Here is a 22316-nt window from a genome sequence, read left to right as displayed (position 1 = left end):
GTCGAAGCTCGTTATAACGATCACTTTAATAGCGACAAAAGCTCTCTATAGCGACATTTTCGGTCCCTTGAAAAAGATTTTAATGTTATCACTATTCTCTATAACGACATTTCTCTATTACGACGCTCCCTTGCCATGTCGTTATAACAAGCTTCGACTGTACAAATATTTGAAATAGGTTGAGTATTTATGAAGTTATGGTCAAACAAATATGAATTTTCCAGTAAAATGAAGAAAATTTTTGAGAAAACTACTTTTATTTCGATTTAAGAAAAATTTGATGTTCTACAAAGTTTTCATGCATTTAATTTTGAAAACAATGATGCTAAAAGATTTGAAATTGGTGATAAATAACCGAAGTTATGGTGACTTCACTGAAGGCCATTTTTTATAACTTGAAAATTTACCTTCAAGACGCATGCGCCACCCCTAAATTGTTAATAGGATAAGAGATAGAATTTAAGTAAAGTACATAATATTAAGTTTTCAGTCTGTGTGACATGTAGTGAAAGACGGCGAATAAATAAATATATAAATCTTAATATTTTTGGCTGACTTGACACAAAAACAACATCCTCTGATTGCCTGTAGAGCAACAGGAGTGTTGCCAAAATAGTTTACCTATTGAAAGACGTATATTTTATATGTTTCTCAGTATATTGAAGTTTATGCGCTACAATCTTCAGATAAGGAAAGTATTTAAAGGCTCAATTATTACCAATGCATGCTTTGTTGCCTAATTCCAATGAATTAATTAGTTGTGTTCGATTTTTTTCAATGAATTTAAAGTGTGAATAAAAAATACACCGCTATTGAATATGGTTTTCTGGCAACCTATTCCCGTAATAAAAAGTGATTGCCGAGGAAAGCATAATGCATTATTTTTAATTTGTGTTTGAAGCATAAAAATTCAGTATTTTCGAGTGCTATATAGACAAATCAAAAGTTTAATAGTGCATGAGTGATCGGTGCGTGACTTTTGTGACAAATTGGTATTGGAGCGGAGAATTGGACCTTTCAAAGTGGTGAGTTTTTCTTAAGCTGTTCTTGTGTTGTATTATTCGGCAGCTCACGAATGACGATAATTTCGTAAGTAATTATTTCATTCAATGATAAAAACCATGTTATATCATGATTTTGTGAAAGATGAGGTTAACATGGAAGATTATAGTTCAAGGAATATATTGAGTACATTGAAGGTAACTCTTGTTCCGTAGATAAATTTTAACAAGGACGATAAGTTAGTGCTGCCGAAAATACCCTCAGGGTGCCGAAGCCATCATTTATAAGCTGTTTCTGTTGCGTTGCGAGCGCTTCTGTAAGTAGATGTGAGGACAAATATAAAATGTATGCGCTTGCAAGGACGTAACTAGATGTGTAAAGAGGAGTGAGTTAAATGCATTGCACATTTTAGCAAAATATGCAATGTAAGTGAATATGATCATCTTTGCAACTTCACCTACAGTTTGTGCATTAACCCGTATAGGCCTGAGTGAAAGCAAAAATACTAAAACACTCACCGCTCAGCGAATGCTTAGGGGATTCAAATGATTTTTTGTCAGTATACTGGCCAACATTTCTAGTTTGTATAGAAGTGGTGAGAGGAACTCGGAAATATTCATGTGGCCGGAGTTATTCCGGTGGATTACTGGGTCAAGTCAGGTAAAAAACGGCTATTTTTGGGACATGCCAAGTAATCTTTATTTATTTGCAATTGCATTCATTAAAATTTACATAAATTATTATGATATTCAACATTATAAATAGAGAGTTTTGGACCGTTTAGAATGCACCGGATGTGGCCATTCGGATCGAATGCCCGGAAGAACCGGCTATATATTTGTTGGATACCAAACCATTTCAATTCTCGAAAAGTAGAGATTAAGCATAATAGTTCACTAAAACACGTTCCCATAAGCTTGGCGCAGATGTTTACATCAAAATTGGCCATTTTATCATAAATTCGAGGTGTCCCGGGACGCGAAAATGGACATTCATAGGATCAATCAAATGCAATAAATATGGTTATCCAAATCAATCGTTTCTCAAAAAGTTCACACTGTTGCGATTTTGTTTGATTTCCTTAATATAGTGGCCACATTATAGCCGATTCCGGAAATTATCTGTTACTTGAAATTTGCCTACCTCCAGGGGCAGAAACGCACAGCACCCTTTGCACCTGACCTGACCTAGTGATCCACCGGAATAACTCCGGGCATAGGAATATTCCCGAGATCCTCTGGCCACTTTTCGTAACTAGATATGTGTGCGAGTATGCTGACAAAAAATGATTGAAATCCGTTAGGTATTCGCTGAGCGGTGTTACTAGTGGCTTTTCGTACTCATGTTGCGTACACGAAAAATAAGGGACGGCCTAGTGTTCCTGCTGATGCTATACTGAAAAAACGATTTGCTTACTGCTCTGCTAGGTGGATAGGTCAAAAGCTTGTGAGGAATTTTTAGGAAGCCCTCCCGTTGCTAAAATCACGTTTAGACATGGAAAACTAAAAAGGTGCACGTTTTTCAGTTTCTGAACCAGTGTGCGCTGCTGAAAACTCGTGAAGAGACGCAAACAAATAACTAACCACGTGAAAGGTCACACGCTGAAACCATTAGTGGCAGAAGCTTCGATTAACTTATCAACAGCAACGACATTAGTTTTCTTATACCGAGAATGTGGAGAACAATGCATAATTTAATGATTGATATTCTAAGCACAAGGAACTTGGTAAACACAAATTAAGTGACGTACATATAGGCAGCAATTGCACCCTTGCCCGACGACGGAGTAGATTTCCAGGGTAATTATATAGGGGGAATCCTCTGTGTGACGGTGGTGTCCAACTAGCGACGATCGGGTGCTGCGTGTTTAGTGCATGCGTAAGCGGATTCTGGAATTGTTTACGATGCGTCACTCGTCTGAAACGCATCAGCTTGAGCGGTGCGCGCGTTTGCACTTTTGCGGCTCAATGCGACAAAATGCCCGGGAGGCCAAAGTAATTATTTTCAAATTATACTGGTAAACTGGTACGGTGATTTGTCAGACTCTTAGGTAGTAGTTGTGCTGTGGAAATGAGATTCTCCTCTTAATTATCAGGCCCTCAAGTTGAATGTACAAAACTACCGATGATTATTTGTTTTCTTGGTAAAATTATTTATCAGAAAGTAAGTTAAGGTGCCAAGGTTCTCATCAGAATAGGCGATGTTTAACGATCTCAAATGTTTGCATAAGCAATTTATGCCCTATTGAAATGTTGTAACCAAATCTTATCAGATTGATCTGATGAGCATTAGGTTATCTTCTAGTACCTAACTATTTACCAGAGAATGCTTTAGAAGTGATCACTTTAGAAAAAATCTTCTCAAGTGATTTAGAAGGAAAAATCATAAATTTTGGGAAAAATCCATAAAGAAATGTTGAAGTAGTGCTAGAAAAAATATTTTCAACAAATTCTAATGTTATTCCTCTAGATTTTTTTCAATGCTTATACGCATTTAAGTTGCTGGTCCATGAATATGAATAATAATAATTATTACTAGAGCTTATGGTTACCTACTTGGGTTAATCGTTAATATGATTTCTATGGGAGGGTTCGAATCTCGCTCCAATTTGTGCATGTTTTTTGATAATTATTCAATACATGGTTTTTGATACTTTGGCGCCCTACATGATGTTATCATAGATTTTATATACACTTAATATCAAATTATAATTTCTTTTGCAATTTGTACCCAATTACAGTACAAAGTACGTTAGATATCCCCGGTTAAACAACATCTGATAACATTAAGCACCTCCATTTGGAAAGTGAACGCAATAACCCTTGCGGATATTGACATAACCGATAATCAAGCACCATTTTGCTCGCAACCGCATAACCGAGTCTGGGATCGCTCAAATTACACGCTATTTGCCCGCACTGATTACGTTATACTCATCACGCCCGAAACACAATGCCAAGGCAGTTAGTTTTCCGTAATACTTTCCTCCCTTTTTTCGTTCCACAACAACAAGGCCGCAGCATAGTGCCCGAAAAATAACGCAAACAAACATACCCACTTTGGCTAATTTTCTCGAACTTCAAGTGGAACCCGCTCGGAAATTGACCCGACGTCGAATGATGGCGGTGGTGGCGGTTCGCGCATACGTAACCGATTACCTGGTCGCGTCTTCAAAACCCGTTCGCTCCCGCCAACATGAATGCCCATTCACGGCCGAACGATCGATCGATGCATGAATCACAATGACATTACAAATGTCGTGCGGCGATATGTCGGCTCCCACGCGGAATAAGCGCGACACGGAGAGGATTCGCCGTCATGAATAATTGCACAATACTAAACAGTAGGCGACGGCGACGCTGCATAGTGTGTCCTGCGGCATGAATTCGTAGTCGAAATGGTTATGTGTCCGAAAAGATGGTTTTAGAGATACCGTAAAATGGAGTCTCCTTGATAATGAGGGTTGCTTTAATAGTGCGATACCCACAGCTCACTGAAACAAATAACATAAATTTCCTAGCAATACTTTCTTCTCTTTCTGCTCAGAAATAATAATAATACCTCTTGAAACTAATCAAAGTTGTCAATAAGAAAGAATAGGGGTGATAAACTAATTAAAATTAATACATTCTTGGGTTATAGAGACCCTAACAAGGACATCAGTAACCTGTAACACGAGTTCAGACCTCAAGAAACACTGTGCGGGTTATCGACAGTGCAAGCTTTCATTCATTGAACTGTTTCATAATTTATTGGGCGCGAGTTAAGTTTTTTGTGAGCCCACCGTCTCCTACTGTGGGGCGATTGACGACAATGACAAGATAAACACTCGCATGTTTGTGCCGCCGCCAGGGGCCACCGTCAGACAGTGTCGGAAAACCGGATAAACGAAGAAAAAAATGCTCATTTTTGGTGAAGTGTGAGGAGGTGCTACACACGCGCCGTCCTTGAAATACTGGGCCAGCACCGCATAAGAGTACAAGCGTGGACCAAATGACTGTGATAAATGTTCAATGCCTTCAGCCCATCATGAAATATTTATGGAAGTAACAATACTTGAAATTTCAAGGCCAAGCGCGATACTCATCTGAGAGAGACCACAAGAGTGAAAGATGAGATTGTAGTTTGTCCAAAGCCGACTATGATTGCATCTTTAGGTATCGTGATCGCTGTGGTCTAATGTTTCCCTGTTTGTTTCGATTTTCATGGTTGCTGTGTGATGAATAGGGTTCGCAAAGCACGTGCCAGTCTTGACGGCGGAAACGGTCGAGAAGAAGCGCCCGGAAGAGAAGAAGAAAGTCGTCACCTGAGAAGCCGGAAGAACTGTTACTGGCGACGTTCGTCATGAATATGCTGCGGTGGGGTACTTCCAAGAATTTGACCCGCTTTCTGCTGATCCTGCTGAGTGGGGTGCTGACGCTGCTCACGACGGCCAAAGCGAAACCGACGCTCAGCTTCGAACTGTCGAAGATTCCGGGCTTTACGCAGATCGTAGAACGGAGGCTGCAGGATGCGATGAAGAGTTACAGGTGAGTTTGTCATGTATATATTTTGAAAAAGTCACATGGTATCAAATAAGCCAGCATTTGCTCGCTAGTCTAACTAGTCGTTCAAAAATTTCTCCTGGTCAGGGGTTGAATTTTGAGAAAATTGATAATATCTCACTAATCGCTCACTGTAACAATCATAATCTACAAAACATCATGAGAGTCTGTTTATCGTCTATAGCAACTGCCATTAGCGTAGCTAGGATTTTTTTATTGAGGGGGGCTAGAGGGGGCCTTGTTTTACAAAAGTAATGTCGATAGCAATAATCACGATTTTCACAAATTTCGTAAATATAACAGATTTGTATTGATTTGTTATTTTGTTTCATTTTGCGGTACATCAGCGATATTTGTAAATTTCAATTTTCACCACGGAAAAGATTCATTCTTTTTGTAATCCAGTCAAAAATTCTTCAAGAATTCTAGAAATAAAAACTCACAAGAAATGTCCTTTGAGATTCTTTCACGAACTTTTCAGGTATTTAAACATGTGCTATGAAGAGATCTTCTGAGAATTCCTGCGGGGATTTCTTCATGAATTATTTTCGTGGGTTACAGTGCTTTTTCAAGAACTCATTTACCAGTTTTCACGGAGTTCATCCAGGGATTCCCACGGAAAGTCATTCCCAGACTTTCTGAACTCACCAGAAAATTTCTTCAAAAATCTCTTGAAAATATCCGCTAGAAAATGCATTAGAAATTCTTTTAATGATTTCACCTGAAAGGTCCTCTACGTACTTATTACATATACATTCTAACTCTCACATAACTTGTGATCTCAAGTAGCTTGTTGTTTCTACACGTTTTTTGAACAACGCTACTATGAAGAGAAGATTCTCCTCTATCTCCCAGTGGTGATATTTTTCATCCTGGTCCATTAATTTGCTTAGAAACAAGGAGCTACACACTCGGTTACCAATGGCTTTAAGAGTGAGATCACAAGTTATGCGAGAATTGTATGCTTAAAGAATCCTCCAGTAGTTCAATAATAATTTGTTTAAGATTTTCTGGAATTACTGAAGATTTCTCCAAAAAATAGTACAATAAATTCTAGCAGTTTCACATTATTACTTCTAGATCACTAAGCAAGGATTCATTCTACGAATTTGTCCAAACCCTCTAAAATAAACGTTCCTATGAAGTTCCTAGCGGAATACGTTCAATTGTTCTTTTACTCTTCCGCGAAAATACTCAAAGATTTTCCGAGTAATTTGTTCAAGGATTTCTTAGAGAATTATATTATTGTTACCCTAAGATTCTTCCGAAAAATTTACCAGAGATTCGTTTAAATATTTTCCAGAGATTATTTTCTTTAAATTTTAATTAGCGATTGGGAATTTTCTAAAGTAATTTTTCGTCAGAGTTTCAGTTTCATCAAGTATTCCTTCGGGCTCTAGAAAACTCCAATTTTTTTTCGAATGAAAATCTCAGGATTCTTCCATAAATAACATTTGAAAATGTATCCACACTCACACTTGCTTTACAAACTTCTCTATGAATCACTCCATAAAAAATACACAGGAAATGCAGCGGGAAATAGAACATTTTTCTACAGTAATTTTGGGTTGCCCTCAGCAACGGGTGTTTTGCAATTTCCAAGGCTCTTTGCCTACAGCAGCGATAAGCGTGAGTTTCACTGGCTTCACTGACTGCGATTGGCTTTGGTTGGCTACTGTAGAATGAATTTCAGATTTTTTCCCAACCCTGCTACCACATATTTCATCCAGACGATCAATTCATGAAACAAATAAGTTTGAATCTCTTTTGAGTTTTGGTCCAGGTTTCAAAAAGTTTCTGTTTTGACCGCTATAAAACAACAATTTCTTGCCTACCGATTTTATAGTAAGATCTTAGAAGACAGAGATTTGTGCTTGTTGAGTCCTGTCAAGAATTTTCACTTTTCATTCATTTTTTCGTACCTATCAAGGCTCTTAGAAATTTATCGTTTTGCAAATTAATACATTTCTTTTTTGATTTTAGGTTCTCAATCGAAGGGGTTTTTCAATCTTATGCTGCATTATCTTTTGAATAGAAATCATTGTACTTCCAAGTACTTCCAAGATAGAGCATAATATGTAGAACATTCATAATATGTAGAGCGCTGTGTAAAAAATTTCGCAAGGTGTCGGAAGAATATGTGGTCAGCATTTTAAAATGAGCCTCACCGACATATGAGGTTTACTTTTGTCAGGGTTACGTCAGTTTGAATACAGGTTAAAAACAAATTCAATATGTGGGGCTATTCCGTTAGTCGCTTAACCGTCGAATGACATAAAGCGAGTAATGTTAATAAAATGGAAGCAAGTCGACTTTATCACCTCGTCCTACAACTGAGCCAACCAACTCACAGATTAGCTAGCTTTTGGCCAATATTTTCCCTGCATCAAAACAATTTCTAGATGCATACATTTAATAGTCCATTGCAAATCATATATCTAAATATGTCTCAATTTAATGTGCCATATCAATATGGACGACGAATGCTTCAATAAATTTTTGCACCATTCTTTTCACCAACTTCGTATTTTTTGTTAAGCGGTTCTAACTGGCCTGTTTTCCAGTATTCCATTTGTATTTATTTCACAATAAATCAGTTTGTAGATTTTATTTGCCTGGTTTAGCAACTCTAAACTCCTAGCTTATAAACCTGAAAAGAAAGGCAAAATGTTATAAAATAATAGTTTCTAATTAGGATCACTTGAAAGACAAAGTTGAAAACATCTGGCATTGAATAAGTTGAACTGAATCACAAAGCTTGCTTCGATTGAACTATAGAAAAATATAGTGTAGGCTAGAAATGTCAAAAGGCAGTGATTCAAAATTAATAGCAAGCTAGCGTATAAAACTGGATTACCTGTTAGAATAGTAAACCATAGACAAATTCAAAAGGCTCGTTCACTTTACACTCCAAATAACGAGCATTCCATTTCAAAATGTTCAATTACTGTTTCGGATTCATTAGAGAAACATAATCCAACAACAATTTGATTTGTAAATTTCACGTACACATAATTCGTCCGTATCCGCCAAATTCAAGAGCTATATAATGAATTTTGAATAATTTTGTTGTATTGTGAAAAAAAAATCAAAAAATACACAGATAAAAATATTTAAATTTCAATGTACCGTAAACACAAGAGAATTGTAAAAATAAATCAAATTAATTTATTGTTACAGCATTACGTATAATTTTGAACTAAAGATGCTTGAATGTTACATGATCGTGTAAATTTAAAGTGGATTTGATTGAAAAATAAGCTATTGTCGTTGACATTTCAGTTTATTTTGATGCTCCAAATATGTGCATGAAAATAAACTGAAATTTACAACATATTTTTAGCTGTGTAGGCTGAAAATTTTAAGAGTGGTGCTATAAGATTGTGAATTTTTGTATGTTCAAAATACGTTGAAGACGCAAAGATTAATCATTTATTTGTAACATCTTTTAGCGCCAAAAATGGGGCAGCTTATTATTTCTTCATTGATGAAATGTTTCAATTGCAATCGGAGTGCATAGCGGAGATGCATATCTGTTATATGATAGATTTTTTTATTTAGTTCATTCACTTGAGGATGAATCGTGTTAAACGCTTTACAGAGCCGAAAATATTGTTTGTACTTAAGGTGAAGATGCATCGAAGCCAAACCTCGAATTTTCAAGAGCACAAATCTAGAGAACCTGACAACCGTTCGTGCTGAAAATCTAATCGATTGGTCACCACCAGCGAATGACCAGTGAGTAGCAATTTCAGCACAAACGGTTGTCTGGTTCTCTAGATTTGTGCTTTTGAAAATTCGAGGTTCGGCTTGGATGCATCTTCACGTTAACTATAAATAATTTACTTCTAATGTACTAAATTTTGTATTGGATGGAGCCAGAGTACTCGTATATGATAGAATATTATTCCAGCCTTAAAACTTTTATGTTAACCTGATTTACAGTTATGCGTTTAATAACATTTGCACTAGAAAAAAAACCTTTCCCACAGCAAAATCCAATTTTCCGGTCGTTTACAAATCATACGAGGAGAAATGTCTAGGGTCACATCCGACAACGACATCGTCGTCATCGTCCTCCATCTATCTATCCGTGAAGCGTGAATTGTAAAAGCAGCGCCATAAAACGTCAAAAACGAACAACGACCGCAGGGCATTCGTTGCCGTCGGGGCTCAGCTTCCTGAAACTGCCATAGACAAAGTTCAACCATCACATAAAAGCACCGCTTAATGGGGGGCGCTGTTTTTGTTTCAGTTTGTTGTCGATGAGATCGCAGTTACCTGCGGTGGTGGTGTCTTACAAAAAGATCGCGAACTTATCCCAGCCTTCGCCGTCGCCGCCAGCTTGTTCGCGGTCGCCCGGTGGCTTGCTTGGATGGACCCCATGAAGGCATAAGCAAAAAGGGGAGAAAAAGCGGTATAAAACCGAAAGTGATGGGTGGCAAACGGTAATTACAAAAGCCATCAAAACAAATGCAGTCGGTAGAGGCGCTCTACTGAAAGAGCATCTGCAATCTGCAAAGTTGAATCATGCGCCAAAACAATTGAGGTAACATAAGTGTAAACAATGCGCAGCATTGCTCATGAGCGTAGCCAAAGAGGTCTTTGATGGACATTCTCCCTGGTATTTCAGCAAAGATTTGAGTTCATTCACAAATTTCATAACGCCGAAAATCACCATTTTTGACACCCACCTACCGCTTTTTGTATGAATATTTTACGAATTTTGTATGAGCTGTAACATTCTTAGGACACATACTCACTAAGGCGGTTCAACATTTAAAAAAGTTTGGAAATCCAATCTCCTATATGTTCCTTACCATCCTTACCATAAAAATAGTGTTCTGTGAAATTTTCAGCTTTCTAGGTGGTGATTTAAAGGTGGCCCAAAGACAATGTAGGAATATGGAACAATATGGAAATTATTATGGAGAAATTTTGAAAATTGTTAGTAAAAACGCAAACACTGGAATGTACAGTGCTGTTTTGAATAATAGCAGCGCATGTAGATTTTCATACAAAATGCTCAACTTTGACATGCTGTAGTTTTGTTCCCTTTCAAGCAATCGAGCTGAAATTTTCTCCACAGAACTACAAATATGATCAATTTTGTAACTACAAAATTTCAGTTTTTTCTGAGTCCCTGCCGAAAAGTGAGACACTAGGTGAAATTTTTCGAAAAAATAGCAGTTTTTCATTTAAAATTTTTCTTCTACAAATATTTTAAACATTTTCGGTTTAGGTGTAGGTTTGATAAGTAGGAGGAGATTGTTCCAATGGTAAGTGATATACAATTTAAAACTATAATGTCAAGCCGAAATTCAAATTTTTAAAACTGCTATTTTTTCGAACAATTTCACCTAGTATCTCACTTTCCGGCAGGGGCTTAGAAAATTTTGAAATTTTGTGTTTACAAAATTGGGCATATTTGTAGTACTGTGGAGAAAATTTCAGCTCGATTGCTTGAAAGGGAACAAAACTACAGCATGTCAAAGTTGAGCATTTTGTATGAAAATCGACATGCGCTGCTATTATTCAGAACAGCACTGTAAGTACGAACTAAGCATCCCATAGTAAAAGTTCATTCGTCAAGCCACAATAAAGAAATGTTGTGAAGAGGGAGATTTAATCCGACGGATAGCAGAAGAGAATGAGTTTGTTTTCTATTATTTGGCTTAATATGTGATAATAGCCCTGCAAACATCTACAAAAATCGCAAACAAAATTATCTCAAAAAGGATTTGTTTCTTTAGCAACATCCTTCATTAAGGTTTGAAGAATAAGTTTTCTCTATGGGATGTTAAGTTTGTACTCAAATAACAATACTAGCGTATTTGGAACATTTCTCAAACGTTCTCCATAATAATTTCCATATAAACCTACATTGTCTTTGGGCCACCTTTAAATCACCTCCAAAAAAGCTGAAAATTTTACAGAACACTATATTTATGGTAAGGGTGGTAAGGAACATATGGGAGATTGGATTTTCAAACATTTTTAAATTTCGAATCATCCTAATACTCACCCACTTCAGCGTTATAAAATTTGTGAACAGGTCCTTTCTTCATAATCAACTTAACGGATTTCTTCAGGAATTTCCCAAATACCGTTTTGTCTCAAATTTTGAACATTACTTATATACGGAACACTCGACTTGACCAATCTTAGAAATTTCTTCACAGGGTCATGTATAATGAACAGAAGCCCAGATAGTCGTACCGGTGAATGCGCAGATATTCAGCAATACCAAGCTGAGGGTCGTGGGTTCGAATCTCACCGGTCGAGAATCTTTTTTGGGTTGGAAATTTTCTTGACTTCCCAGAACATAGATAGTATCTTCGAAGCAGGATATCGTACCTGCATGCAAAAATCAACTCAATTGGCAAATAAAGCTCTCAGTTAATAACTGTGGAAGTGCTCAGGCTTTATCCCAGTTGAGACATAACGCCAGAAAGAAGAAAAAGATAATTAACAATACCTATTGAAAATATTCGATTTAATCTTCAAAATCGTTCTAGATTTGAGACAAAACGGTACTTCATTAAGAGGAAAGTAACCATCATCGTTTTACAACTTTTCAAAACCAGTTTTTTTTTGCTCAAAATTTAAGCAATGTTCAGGAAAATCTATCATTGCATTACACTGGCTATCTGGATCCCAGACAACCAGAAGTCGCATGAAAGTTCACGTTATAACTCGTTTATTCATACTAATTACATCAAACCCGCAAAACATCGTGGATAAACTCGTCCGATTGATGAGTTTCCTCGCATAAAACACTTTTTTTCTAAGTTATTTGTACATTTTGTTACGTCTCGTACACTCGTACAAAGTAAGTCGAATCAATCCGTAGCAGCTGTCAAATCAACATTTGTTATCATAAGTTATGTCGCATAAGATCACAGGTTAGTTCGGTTGAATATTTATACACTCGCATTGTATGTTATTATTCATCACATAATATATGCACGCATATCGCCTCCACTCTTGTACGTAGAAGGCCTTTTCGAATTGTGAAGGCCTTCAAAGATCAAAACTGCGTCCTTTGAAATGCGGATGCCTTGCAGTCATCCCATAGTTGTGAATCCTTTGTGATCAATTTCTAGGAGAAAACTTGATTAAACGATCAGCATAACAATGCCTTAAAGCGCCTTTATTAGCTTTATGTCAACTTCTGCGACCATAGAGCAAAACCATGCTGATGGATCATTTCGTTTTCTTCATCTTCTTGGCCATGAAGCATAATTGTGTATCGTGCACAAATGAGAATACAAAATGGCTACTTTGGCAAAGCAAACTTTTGGTTAATAACTGGTGAAGTGCTCCTAGAACACTAAGCTAAGAATCTAAGTTGGGGCGTAACGCCTCTTTTGTATTTTGGTTGTACAAATATAATTGGCAATTTTTCATTAGAGATTATTCCCTCATTGAATTGAAGGCTGTTATTTATAGTTATAATGTCATCAAAATAATTAGAGTAAGTGCTTGGGGTATACTCTTGCAAAGCATTGGCATGGGTGTAGCCAACGCACAGTATTTCGATCGGCCGAAATCGTGAACTTAATTCTGTAGCACCTTTAAACGTGATTTTTTCGGAATGGTGTCTTCGGACGAAAATTTTCTTAAAATATAGCCCATATATTGACGGTAAATGTTAGTTCACAACTTTGCCACAGGCGCCACTATCTTTAAATATGATGTCTTCGGCAAAGTTTAGCCGCATTTCCAAAACACGGGAGTATTTTATGAACGACCCACTCAAACTAGTTTTTCTCGTATATTTTGAAAATGCGAAGTTTTCGGTAGCAACAATGTTCTACAAAATTGTGAAAACGGTCAAAATGAATCATTTTCTAGAGACACTAGGTATCAAAAGATCAAGGAAAGCAGTTGTAACCATTTAAGTGCAAATATCAGTCAATTTTGGGATCCGTATATTTATTCGGGTGGCAGGTGGTGGCAGATGAAACCTAGTAGGATTCATAATTGTGCTTATTCTGCACGGCGTGTGAGGTGACGTCTCGACTCACACGCCGCGCAGAATAAGCACAAATGTATCATTAGTAGTTGTAAATGTCGATAGTGTTATTAGTATTGTTAATCACGGCTAGCCCCGTGGCTACACCCACTCAGGGTCGGCGTTTGCTTGCTTCGGGAGGACACACTAACCTTTTCACCGGGCAGACCCACAGGCAGGCAGACCCACAGGCAGGCAGACCCACTGAAAGGGAAACCAAGGCGGTCTTCAATAGAGTAGAGTGGCACAGAACACAGTGAAATTTTACTTAAACATATGTTTTTTAAAGAAGTTACATTGATAAGGGGGGGGGGGGGAGAGCGAGAGAGAGAGAGGAGAGATTTTTTTGGGATTACTCGCCGAAGCGCTATTTCGTCAATCAACGTGCTTGGTCCTGTGGGTTCTTCGGGGCGTCATCTTGGCTGGGCGGGTTCGGTTCCAGCAGCTGGGACTTCAGGGCTCGATCTTCGTCGTGGGTTGAAACTTCAGTCAGGGACGTTCGTGGGTTTTTCCCGGCCTTTGACCGACGTCCGAACGCTCACCTACGGGGCTGTGACTCATCGGATTTTGAGCTACGGTAAGCGGGGTACTCCCACGGGTCTCACCGTCGCTCTCACCTCCAAAGCATCCGTCACTGTAACCCTCGTGGCGTGTGATCCAGTGATAGCGTGGCTCACTGACCACCAGCATTGGGCTCGCCGATATCCAACGTGCTGTCTCGTCGCAAAGCTCCTGCAAGGTTGTAGGTTCGTCGGACCATCCAGGGTAGTTCCAGGCTTGTAGGTGGATCCCGTGGACACTTATCACACTTATTTCCGCGTACTTTGTACTTGTTTCTTTCACTTGCTTGCAGAGGCGCGTCCACGTTCGAAACCATGGGTAGGACAAACGTTGGTAAATATTTTGCCTTAGGATACCTCAAGAGTTCAGGTTAGAATTTCTCAAAAAGTACCACAGATATGGAATTTCTTCAAAGATTATTTCGGAAATCATAAAAATTTCTTCAAAAATTCTTTGAGAAATTTTTCAAGAAAGTCATAGTTTCTCCAAAATTGTATCCAGTGATTCATCCATAGATTTTCCTGGGACATCCTCCAAGATTCCTGGCACTTCCTGTTCAAAACATCTTCTCAAATTCGATCAATAACTACTCCAGAAATGCCGTCAAGAATTTCCAGAGGTTTCCTATGAAATTGTCTTTCAGGATCTATATAAAATGTCAACTAAAAATTTTCTGTAGTTATCGTAATCCGCGGGCAAATTGATCACTGGGGTGAATTTGGTCAGGTCGGTTCCAAATAACATTTCCTTTCAAGGATCCTTAATACTTCGTTGCCATCACATTCCATGTTTTCTAGTGAATAGGTGTCTTTGGATGGTTTTAAACTATTTCATTTTTATTAAGGTCAGTTTTGCATAGAAATATCCACAGTTTTTGAAGGTGTTAGCAATACTGTTGGAAATGTTGGTAATAAACAATCCGCTGGTGCAAAGCCTTCATGTAAACTTTGAGTGTTAAAAATGTTGTGTTAGCTTCAGTGTGAACTACTGAACTCATTTTTGAAATCGCGCAGCTTTACAAGAATAGTTTTTTTTTTTGCTCATAAAACCGTTTATTGTTGAATAACGTGCTTATTTCAAGGGAACTTGCATACATTTAGGTGTATGAGTCAGATTTACAAAGTTTAATTTTGTAAGAGTTGTAAGAATTTTGACATCATTTCCAGATTCAGGAGACCCAAATTAATTTTACATATTAAAATTTGATTTATTATGTAGTGATCAATTTCGCCCCAAATGCGTCATTTTCAATTTTTAATAAAGATTAATAAAGATCAATGAAGTACTGATTTTACCGAAAAAAAATGACAATTTTTGGATTCCAAAGGAAATTATGGCAAAAAGTTGTGAAAAAGTGATCAATTTGCCCCCGGATTACGGTACCTTCAGAAATTATCCCAGAGATTCCTACTACGATTTCTACAGAAATTCTTCCACTGATTCTTTGAGATTTTTTAAAGTAAGTCTTGAAAGTTTTTTTTTACTCTTCTAGGAATGTCTTCAGGAAAACCTCGGGAAAGTATTTCGCATGACTTTCTCAAGGATTTTTTCGAAAAACATTGGACAGAATCTCGAAAGGAATTCGTGCAGGAATGATTGGGAAAATGACTGTATACAGTACTATAGTATTAACTGGTGTAAAAACTTAAAACCCATTTTGACGATTGTATGGAAATGTTTTGAAAAACTTTTAAAGAAATGTTTCGAAAAAAACTGCAGGGGTGATATTTGGATAAAATGCTGGAGATATTCCTAGAAAACAAAAATCGATTTGTTTGAAGAACCCCTCAAGGAATTCTGGATTCATGAGAGTAAACGTGAACGAATTCTAGAAGGAATCCACATGAACAGACGGAAGAACTTTTGTTGGATTTCTAGAAAAAATCCTTAAACTAAAAACTCTGGAATAAACCTTTGTGGATTTCTTCGAAAGAAATTCTGTGGAAATCTTTGGAAGATCTCCTACAGTAACATCTGGTGAATTTGGTTGAAGAATTGGTGAGAAAATATTTGGATGAAATTCTAGGATAGATTTTGACAAAATGAGGAAATCACTGGAGGCCAAAGCTTTGGAGTTTTCATTTCCGGGAGGAAATTCTGGAGAAAATTTTCTAACCATGATTTGTAAAATAGCTGGAAGAATTTCTGGGATAATTGGAAGAGAAATCTCCAGATGAGTTTCAGAAGAGATCCTTCTAACAGACCCTGAAAGTATAAAATAACTATGATAATTTCTGAAGCTTTTCCTCGGGGAATTTGAACCGAAATTCTTGAAGACTTTGTTGAACCCGATAGAGTCCCTGGAGACTTGTCTGGAGTCAATTTTGCATCAGGATTTGATGCAAGCATAATAAGGTAAAACAGAGACTTTAAAGACCATTTTGGTTTAAACAGAGACTTGCAGAGATAAAGTAGAAACTTTTTAAAGACTTGCATTAAAATAGAGACCAGAAATCTTTTTAAAATAGAGACCAGGAATATTATGAAATATTTTTTTTTTAAGAATTAACTAAGGACTACTTCCACAAATTTCTACGGCATTTGTGAATCAGCCAAGAATTCCATGGCACTCTGGAACTTCTGTATAGGAATTGTTCTGAAAATCATCAAGAGATTCAGCAATGCTTTGATAATATAATCTATGAGTGATCGAACGTAAAGAAATCGCTAGCACACTCGTGCCTTAATACAAAACAACAGGTCTTAGATTAGTCCATAGCTTCTTCCAAAGATTCTTCAAGAATATTTGATAATTTTATATGGATGTTCCAAATAACTTCTTATAAATTACTTCCAGAAATGCTAACGAAAATTTCTCCCATATGTAGGGTTGGTCGTTGATATCAGATTCATTCATTCAGATATGCTATAGAAGATTGTTCCATATTTTTTTCCAACGATTAAAGAAGTTTCTAATAACAAGTTTCCCAAGATTTTCGCTATAGATATTCTCAACCGTTCTTCACACGAGCCAGACTTTGTTGGGGGTCATGCATAGGCATGAGAATAACAATAACTACGACGTTTATCGAGTTTGTATGTTTATTGATCAGTTGATAAACAGTTTACTTTATTTTTCGAGCTTTCTGGTGATTTTGTTTTTGTTGAATCGTGGGTAGGACAATCCTTTGACTGTCCTACCCAGGTTTTTTTGTGCGTAGTACATGTCCTGCCTGTCCTACCCACTTCCCGCGCCACTGCTTGCTTGTATCTTCGACTCTCAATCTATCCCACTCACAACCCTTGTTATATAACAATCTGAATCTAGGGTGACTCGGCCAGATGGACCTTGTCACCGGGGTACCCCTGACTTCTGGTCACGGCCACGGAAGTCGTCTGGGGCGGGTAACAACCACCACTTTTCCCAGGGCCGGCTCTTCACTTTTTCACTGATCAGGGAACAAAGTAACACAATGACACTGTTAACTTTTATACAGATTTATTACCTTCTTTTCGTGTGTCGTGTGTGAGGTGTAGTGTATGCTGGCCAGCTATGACGGGATCTTCGGGGCGATACGGATTGGTGGGCGGTTCGGCGTGGGATGATGCTGTCGCGTGGTCTCCAGACCAAGATGGCGGGTTGGGCGGCTATGCCTATTGGCTAACCGGCGGCTATGCCGATCTACTTGGTTGGCCGATCTTGTGCTCTGAACATATTAGCTGACCTCCCCAGATCTTCATCCTCTTCTCCGAGCTCCCACTGTTCCACAAACCCTTTTCCCATATCCTTTTCTCAATTCCAACGCCCCCCTAATCCTTATGTCATCCCGCTGTTAGTGTTGTCATGTAAAGTGTTGAATATGTGGGGTGTACTAATAATAATTACCTAGTTTTTGATTTGGCGGTTGTCTTACTGGGAGTGGCTTACCTATATATTTCAATTTTATAACTGTTATACATATGTATCCTTTATCTGATACATTGCGAATTCTAGTATGGCAACACACATATTTTCTCTCCTACTGTTTCTCTAGCTCAGGATTGATGTTATAGGGTAAACGTACCAGAATGGTAACACCCTTCTCGTTCATAGCAAACGCGGACAAGAAACCATTTCCCTATGCTTTAGCCTATCATCATTATAGCACGCCTTTTCTTACGCCTGATACATAGGCAGTCTGCTAACCAAATAGCAAACCTCTCTGCCATGCCTTTCCTCCAACCCATACATTCCCGCATGAACTGGAGTTGACGTAGTGGTATATACGGTCTACGTTGGAGCCAGTTTAAGGTGATTATATAACGAAGCCAAACTTTGAATTTTTAATTGCACAAGACGAGAGTATCTGACAACAGTTCGCGTTGAAAACCAATCAACTTGCTTGCTGGCTGGTGGTGACCAATGGGATAGATTTTTAACGCGAAGCGGTGTTTGGTTCTCAAGTCTTGTGCTTTTGAAAATTTGAGGTATGGCTTCGTTCTATAATCACCTTAATGCATCATCAATTCCTCCCCCTTTCCCTCATTTGTTGTCTGCATTCTGACGTGGCAGACGCCATTGTTGCCTAAAAATATAAGATCACCAGCACTTATACATTGAGGGTGTCTGTTGGTCCCAAGCAGTCATTCGGTTGGTTCCTTGTGTAGGTGCAGCTGATCTGGCTATACTGGAGTAGCAACCATGGGCGGCCAATCAAGCTCAAGCTCAAGCGCAACTTTGCCGAAGACATCATATTTAAAGATCGTCTTTTCAAAAAAATTAATTTCGCGGCGCCGCCTGTGGCAAAGTTACGAACTAACATTTACCACCAATATATGTGCTATATTTTAAGAAAATGTTCGCCCGAAGACACCATTCCGAAAATATTACGTTTAAAGGTGCTACAGAATTAAGTTCACGATTTCGGCTGATCGAAATACTGTGCAACGGTTTTCCAGACTCTAGAACATGTTGGATTTGAAAAGATGGCGGCTTCGCATACTGGTCCCCAACGCACAATGCAGAAATGTGTTTTTGGTCACCTCATCCTGAGCAGGTGTAAAAAAAGCTGACCAAGATTAGAGTTTGTTGTTCTAAAGTAACTACTGACGATCATAATCAGCTATTGGTTTGTTGGAGAAGAGAGTTAAAGATCAAACATAATATCAAAAATTTATATGGAGCAGTATTGAACAATAACAATAAGATATTATAAGATCAAAACAATATCTGGCACGTTTATGGATTGACCAAAAAATCAATATCAAAATATGATCTGACAGATGGCGAAGAATAAAAATAATCAAAAAGTCGGCAACTAGGATCGAACCCTCGACCTTCAGATCTATATACAGTGATGCTAATTAATCGGCTATGCCATTCAGCTGGAAGATCGAGGAAATCAAAGCATAATTCTTTTCGCTTTCTGATACTATATTTTGCTCCTAGAGGTCTTCCTGATGTTACACTGTTCAGTCCCGCCATTTTGTATTTTGTTTCATGTCAAAGTACTAATTTTGATCTTGTTTACATATTTTCAGATGTTGAGCTATAGCGCTGAGATTTATAAAAATTTCGAACATCTTTTCAATATCAAATTGAGATATGCGATCATAATTTTCAAGATGTGATTTCCATTTTTCCGTCTGCCCGGGGAGGCTGTGTACATTGTGTATAATTACATTGAATTTTACGACCTCTTGGCCACCCCCTCCCCCCTGAAGGAAATCCTGGCTACACCCATGCCACCGCTGACTGAAAGGGTTTTCTTAATGGCTGTTACAGTTTTTCTCGTGTGCTTTGCGATTTCCCACCGAGCAACAGCTGATCCCCTCCCTCGTCAACAACTACTGTTTTTCTTGCTTTGCGGAGGATCACGATTGGAAAGGTGCTATGTAAGCGTGTTATAAGCTGTCCGGAGTAATACGGAGAAACCGCCAGAAAAAAGGAAGCACCTAACAGAGTTCACCCAGCTGGACTGGGAGTGAAGAGGCCACAAATTAGCTTACGTACATGTAGCTTACGGTTACGACGAAAATGCAAAAAAACGAACGTTGAAAGCTTACAGTTGCACTAGCTAGAGGCAACAAACCGAATGACAGAGGCTGAGAGGGTGAAAGCTCAGTCCCTCACGTGTGTCGAGGTTCATTGATCACGGGCGCGTAGTTTTTTTTTACGTAGCTACCCTGAGGTAACTCTTGTGTCTCTAGACACCAGCTGAGACTCCCGTAGACTCAAGACGAGAGTAGCTAAATGTCTAGGAGAAACGATCAATTACGGAGGTTATCAAGCAGAGACCAATGCAAACTCGATCGCGATCGTCAAACCAAATGCGTTGGATCTGCGCGAGCTCTGCGGGCGGTCTACGGACACGCCCTAAGCCCCCTTTTGTGGCGTGATTACTTAATAATTGTGCCCTCTGCGGATAACAGCAGCCTTGCGCTCCATGCTGGTTTTTCACTTTCCCTGCAAATCACTTCGCTGCATGTGACTTCGATAAGTGCCAACTAGAGACACGAGCGATGGGCTAAGCGACGAACGCATCCTGAAAGATCGATCGGAACGATTGCATTTTGTATTTGCTATGTACCTATTTCGTAGATCGAGCTGAAATTTTCAGGTTTGAGTTATTAGGCTACTGAAATTCAATTTATAAGGGGCATAGTGAGCACCCTGCATTATCACCGTAAATTTTCTTCCATTTAGTCCATCAAATTAAATTGTAATTGGTTCAGTATAATCAATGCTATCAATTAGCGTTGGGCTAATTTAACCAGAACATCAATGTTACTGAATCGATTCAAATTCGAAATGTCGAATCGATTCACCGATTTAATCGAATAATTTCAATCGTTGTTTTTGAATCGATTCACTATTCAAGATCATATTAAAATTGACAAAAAAAAACTCCCAAAATAAGACCAAATGCTATTGTATTTAATTATTTAATTCCTTCAATCAAATAACGTTTGAAATTGATTATTAATTCAATGCTTCAAAACTAGGTCTAAGATTCATCAACTCATTGAAAAATTGTAATCAATTTTACACTTTTCAATCGAAACAAATGAATAAAATCGATTCACTCAATTTTGAGTGATCCTTACATCGATTCAAAAAATCGATTAATTGAAACGAAAAAATCGATGTTCGGAACATCGATTCAAAATCGCCCATCACTACTATCAATGGTAGGTATAATTTTCTACGAAAAGTATAATGACACTTCAATGGTTTAATATACCCGTTACATCATTCCACACAGCTAGTAGCAATAAAGCTTTGAAATAAAAACTTTTAGTTTGTTTGTATGTTTATTTAATAAAATCACATATTTGCGCATTTTGTAGAAATATATTACCTTTCAACAATTAACTTGTTATGTAATTGTTTAATAAGTGTTTATTGAAACATTCTCCTCTACGTTAACCACGCTATCATCACCTACTTTGATCTTTATGTGCTTTATTACCAATCCGTACCACAAAGATAGTCAAAACATGCAGACTTGCGACACCCAATCGGTTATTCCACGGGACGACCTTATGCACTATTCACGATACAGCAATCTGAACGTACGTCCACGCCGCACCATAATTGGCATTCATGTCAACGAAGAACGAGTTTTTCAAAATTACTATCAATATCCATATCGACCGGACCGAATGGCACCCATTGCCATCAACCTCCATTTTTAACAGCTTTGCTTGCAGTACGGCTGACCACCAAGCTAGAAGGAGGCCGTACAGCGCTCTTCGCCAGATAATTGCCTGGTGATGCAGTCGAACCACACCCCAATCGAAATTGATTCGCCAAAGTGGCCACACACACGACGGTTCACCTCGACACATTGTGTGCCCCCACAATTGACCAGCGGTAGATATCCATTAGAGTGGTTCAAAAAATCGTTTTTGCTCCACACCGCTTATTCGATTCTAGATCAAATTCTGAGTGTCATCCCAAAATTTGAGCCCATTTGGATGAAAACTGAGACTGCACAAGCCCTTTAAAGTTTATATGGGAATTACTATGTGAAAAGCAACCAATTACTTCAATCGGTCATAGTATTTGCCCATGTGCTCTTGGAGATTAGAACTACATTGATACTGTGAGATACAATAATCAGCTACAAATTTGCCGAAGACCGTTTTCAAATCGGACGCCTCAGTAATTAGTTATTGATTTATATCCAGTCACAAAATCTTCAGCAGTGCTCATTCAACTTCTGAACAGGCAACATTGCTGCACCTGGCGCGAAAGATAGCACGCAAAA

The 22316-nt window shown here is 38.2% G+C and overlaps 1 protein-coding gene across 1 annotated transcript in view; it reads left to right on the top strand.

Moving 5' to 3' along the window:
• LOC5572540 overlaps positions 1-22316 on the top strand; it is a 54389-nt gene that overhangs the window by 5465 nt on the left and 26608 nt on the right. Inside the window, exon 2 of the mRNA XM_001660426.2 lies at positions 5230-5531. Coding sequence (XP_001660476.2) covers positions 5347-5531 — 185 coding nt within the window. The 5' untranslated portion in view covers positions 5230-5346. The remainder of the gene's footprint in view (positions 1-5229; positions 5532-22316) is intronic.

This window comes from Aedes aegypti, chromosome 1 (genome assembly GCF_002204515.2).
Source record: "Aedes aegypti strain LVP_AGWG chromosome 1, AaegL5.0 Primary Assembly, whole genome shotgun sequence".
Lineage (NCBI taxonomy): Eukaryota > Metazoa > Arthropoda > Insecta > Diptera > Culicidae > Aedes > Aedes aegypti.
The sequence above is the reverse complement of the archived record's forward strand: the minus strand, read 5'-3'. Positions and strand labels throughout refer to the sequence as shown.